The sequence below is a fragment of the Nanorana parkeri genome, unplaced genomic scaffold (genome assembly GCF_000935625.1).
Source record: "Nanorana parkeri isolate BGI_ZX_2015 unplaced genomic scaffold, ASM93562v1 scaffold3180, whole genome shotgun sequence".
Taxonomy (NCBI): domain Eukaryota; kingdom Metazoa; phylum Chordata; class Amphibia; order Anura; family Dicroglossidae; genus Nanorana; species Nanorana parkeri.
In genome coordinates this window covers 38152-43216 of record NW_017309448.1, presented here as the reverse complement: position 1 = coordinate 43216, position 5065 = coordinate 38152, and the positions used below count along the sequence as shown (strand labels likewise).

The 5065-nt window shown below is 40.1% G+C and overlaps 1 protein-coding gene across 1 annotated transcript; it reads left to right on the top strand.

Annotated features, from left to right (window-relative positions):
• The first annotated feature begins 3138 nt into the window (after positions 1-3138).
• Positions 3139-4080, top strand: LOC108802856 (olfactory receptor 145-like). The gene has a single exon (XM_018574711.1). It carries the CDS (start codon positions 3139-3141, stop codon positions 4078-4080), a length of 942 nt encoding a protein of 313 aa, XP_018430213.1.
• Positions 4081-5065: the final 985 nt, after the last annotated feature.

Here is a 5065-nt window from a genome sequence, read left to right as displayed (position 1 = left end):
GGGGGGGGGGGTTGAATACACTTTAAATGTTATGTACATGTAGCCCTCAATTTATGCTGGGGTAAGGTTCCTGAAGGAAATGGTTGTAAATTGAAACCCAGTATATAATGGAAGTCAATGAGAAGCAAGGGAGTTATGTTCCAGACCTTTCTCAAAATTGAAATAAGTAATAAAATATATGTACATTGTATTTAAAGCTGCTGCATGAGCTCACACAAGGAGCTTTAAATAAAATGTACCTGTATTATGTTGCTTAGGTTAATTTTGACAGAGACTTGGAACCTAACTTCTTAACTTTCCTCTGACTGACATTATTTACTGGGTTTCAGTTTACACCAGTTCTTATTTAGAACCATCCCTTATTTTGAGAGAGGCCTGGAACCTAACTCTCTCACTTCCCATTGACATACATTATATATTTGGCTTTAATTTACGATACTCCCAGAAAAGGGCGCTATTTTGAATCAGTGCAATTTGAACCGTTGTAAACCGCAGCCCACCTGTGTTTCAAAGCAGAAGAGCTTGTGCACAGCTTGTCCATGATTTATTTGAAAATGGCGCTGTCTCTACTGCACTGAAAGAAAAATTAACTGAATAGCTCGTTTTGGCCTAGTGTCTAAAATAAAAAATGTATACTCACCGGATCCTCAGTCCCGCAGCCTCTTTTCCCCCCAGGCTCCAGTGGTCTAAGGATCCGTGATGTCATCACATGTAATATAAGTCCATTAGATGTGGGGACGCTGAGGGACACTCCACAGCCAGAGCGGAGGGCGAGAGAGATGAGAGAACTGCTGCAGGACTCAGGGTAGGGTATTGTTTATCTTTTTACCTTTTCTTTAGTCTTTTTTTTTGGTCTTTAGCATTCTTTTTTTATCCCAGACCAACATGAGCACTTAATCCTTGCAGGGTAGGGGTAGCCCCACTGCAAGGGGTAATTTTTTAACTGCCCAGAGTTCTTCTTTAAACAGCTGGGTAAAGTACAGATAAAAGCCTGATTTATATGCTTGTTTTGGGTCCCAAAGTAAGCTGATCAAATTGACAGTCAGGAAACTAAGCCTGCTTTCTCTTCAGAAGGAGACCAGCACACTTTTCAGGTGTTCATGTTTTCTTAACCTAGGTCTAAACGCAATTACTAAAACCTCATGCACGCTTTTACATGTTAATGTCATTTTAAGAGTTTTTTTTCAATATGTTTAATTATGCAGCTTTCATTTAACATAATGCCTGGGGATCCTACCTTAAGGGTCCTTGCTTAATACTAAAGCTGAATCTCCTAGACCAGAATGGCTTTAGGGATCCGGATTTCCGAATAACATTCGGGAGCTCCCGATTGCCATTCAGGTCTGGGAGACATATACATATATTACTAAAGCTGAGGCTCCCAGACCCAAATGACGTTCGAGAGCTCCCGAATGCAATTCGGAAATTCGGATTCCGAATGCCATTTGGGTCTGAGAGCCATATACATATGTTCCTAAAGCTGAGGTTCCCAGAACCGAATGTCATTCGGGAGCTCCCGAATGCAATTTGGAAATTCGGATCCCGAATGTCATTCGGGTCTAGGAGCCTCAGGTTTAGAACTATATGCATAAATATGGCTCCCATGTTGCCGTAATGAAAAATCAGTATTCAGACACATTTGGATGCATTAAACCGAAAAACTGATTGGCCACATGTCTCATTCAGTTTCATTTTTGAATGAAATTCGAATGGGATCTGTAAATGGAAATTCGGATCAGGATACATTTGGATTCAGTGGGATTCGGAAATTTGGATATGTCCAAATGTCAGAATTTTGGAAAATTTGTCCGAATTTTGATTTGAAACGAAACGATCTGCACATGTTTACTTGAGATGATTAAGCAGATCACTGACACCAAGCCCTGGCTAAGGAAAGATACAATCTCTCCTTCCTTCGTCTCTGTTGCCACAAATTAATTTTACTATAAATTGGAAAAAATATATTTTTCCTTCCCACTAAAGAAATACTTAATGCAAAACATATTTTATTTTTAATTTCTCCCTCCTGCTGAGATCATTTTCACATTTAGTATTAAGTTTAAACCTTTGATTTTCTTTCCATAGTAAACTGCAGCCATAGTAGTTGTGAGATCCTGTAATGTGTTGCACTTTATTATTATTACTCACTTTATCTTTTTATTGCAGGCTACATCAGGTTTGTTAGTGTCTCTGGAGATGTGGATTCTACATTCCCATAGCAAAGGTGGAACTGCAACTAGTGTATGAAGATTATTTCTACACATGAGACTTCACAATTGAACAACTTAGAGTGTACGGCAAGCATGCGTACGAGAACTAGAGCAGCACAGCCATGTAATATTTTACAAAATATCTAGAGTTGCCTAGATCTTAAAATAAACTTTCCTATTCCCTATGTATGTAAGCATAGTGGTGCCTTCATCATGTTCTTCATCAGGTTTTTCAAATTCACATACTTATGAATGTTGCAGCAATGCACATACTTGTGACCGTTGCAGCAAGAGCAGATGCAAAATTTTAAAAAGTGCTTAGATTCAGAAAGAAAAAAGTTCCTAGTGTTCCTGAGACCTGGTGTTTACTTTGCATCCTGTACCCTTTTTCTGCTATCGGTAACTTGTTCCTGCAACCTGTGTCTGCTACTATGATCTTGGTATCCTCATCCCCGATTCCTGCTACCCCGCTGACTGATGTCCTGGTGGAAACCCTACTTTTCATCCACATTTGTCTGCTGCCAGTACTGACCTTTGACCTGTCTCTGACTTCATTTGCCTAAAGATTTAGTGCCTCACCTTTTGGTTTGCACTAGCTGTTAGAGTTAAGTGGGGTCAGGCTCTTAGGCTCCAACCGGCTAAGCACAGGGTTGCCTCCCATGGGGAGCCCTGTGCACAAGATCAATGCCTTGTGAGGGATTCCAGGGTGAAGACTAGTCTTCCTTTGATTCTCCTGTCTATAGTAAGCCTGCTCCATCTGCAGGAGACACAGAGGGTCCACTTTCAGGCCCAGTACATGACAGTGTTTTTATATTTACCTAAACTTCAGCTATAGTTTGGCAGCTTAATATGGCAAAGTAGACTATTGGGTTCTTAAGATAGATGTCAGTTTTGCTTTCATGTATAGCATTTTGGAAAATTCTATAATATGGAACAAACCAACAATACACTGATGGCATATTTTATTATTAAAGGGATTTCTGATGTCCCAGAATTACAGCTTCCAATTTTTTTGTTGGTTCTGCTGATTTATCTTGTCATTCTTGGAGGTAACATGACCATTTTTTTGCTGGTCTCCACGGATCGTCATCTTTACACTCCAATGTACTTCTTCCTGGCCAATCTGTCCATCCTTGACATTTGTTGCTCTACAATAACTCTTCACAAAGCTCTTTTTACATTCATCACTGGGGATAAGTTTGTTTCCTTTGCGGGTTGTGTGATGCAGATGTTTTTCTTCTTATCTTTTACATGTAATGAAGTGCTTATTCTGACAGCAATGGGTTTTGACCGTTATGTGGCTGTGTGCAACCCTTTACGTTACCATGTAATTATGAACCACAAAGTCTGTTGTTGTCTGGCCGGTGTCTGTTGGGTTTTGGGTTTCTTAGATATCATGCCTTGTGCTTTGAAAGTATCATCCATTACTTGCTACACATCACGTGACATCAATCATTTCTTCTGCGACCTTGTACCATTAATGAAGCTTTCCTGCAGTGACACTTCTGATTTGCAGCTTTATGTGCTTATTGAAGGAGTAGTCCTTTCTGCACTTGTTCCATTCAGTCTGACTTTTATATCATATGTTTTTATTATAAGAAGCATACTGAGAATACGTTCCAGTAATGGAAGGTGGAAAGCCTTCTACACATGTTCATCGCATCTCACAATCATCGTTCTTCTTTATGGCACTTTGTCTTATCAATACTTCAGACCAATTGAATACATTACACTAGGTTCCAATAAGCTTTCTTCCCTGTTTAACACCACTGTTGTCCCCATATTAAACCCCCTGATTTACAGCTTGAAGAATAAAGATGTAAAATTAGCCTTAAAGAGAAAGTTTAAGAAAATATCTGGTAAAATGTAAAAGAAACTCTGCACAAAACTCTTTAAAAAGGACCAGTAGTGTGGGAGCTGAGCCCAAAAAGGCAAGCAGAGAGTAACGGACTAGTAACTCATATTGTCAGTTGGCTCCCTGCAGCTAATTATTTCCCCTTTACTGACCTACCATGCTTTTTTCCACACGGTGTCTCTGTATAGAGACACAGAGTTTTGCTTTCTCATGCCAGAGCTGCCTCACTGATTATTGGTGATCTGACTGGTAGAGAAGCAATAAGAGAAGTTGTGAAAGCAAAGATCAACAGCATAAATAAAGCAGCAGTGAGATGTTTTCACTACAGGTCCTCAGGTACATCTTTCACTCCAGCACAGAGAACAGTGTGCAGCACACCAGTGACACAGCCAAATCTCCCTCCAAATCTGGTAAAACTAGCAGTCAGAGGTTGGAGTACCTTAGGTTATCTTATGCTGGAGATATACAGCTGTGTATACTGTATATCAGGACTGAATGGTCAAATGTGTCAAAAAGTCAAATGTGTATTTGTCTGTTTTCATGGAGTTTCATCCTCAAACATGGATTTTTGTTGGAGAAGCTGTAATCATTGGGGGGGGGGGGGGGGGTAAATTAAATTAGTTTGGAATGGCAGTGAGGGTGAGTTAGCATTAGTTTTGTTAAAGGAACATATGTACTTTAAGTTGAAAAAGTTGAAAGTGTACCCACATCCCCCTTCCAATCACTTTTACTCACCTTTGCCACACTGCCCTACTGTTCAGTTCCTCTTTTAGAACAGAAAGTCAAACCCTTGTGTATGCTCTGTCTTGGATGGTAGCGTAGCTTACACAGGGTCGATGATGTTCTCCTCTTCACATGACAGTGTTCAGGCCTGGCAGTTGGCAATTCAGACCTGGTTATTGCATGCTAGGATAAGGTTACATGTTCCTCCATACCTCAAAGTGGGTGAGCGTTCAAGAGACTCTATAGTCACTTTGCACTAAATGAGCAAAGTGACAGA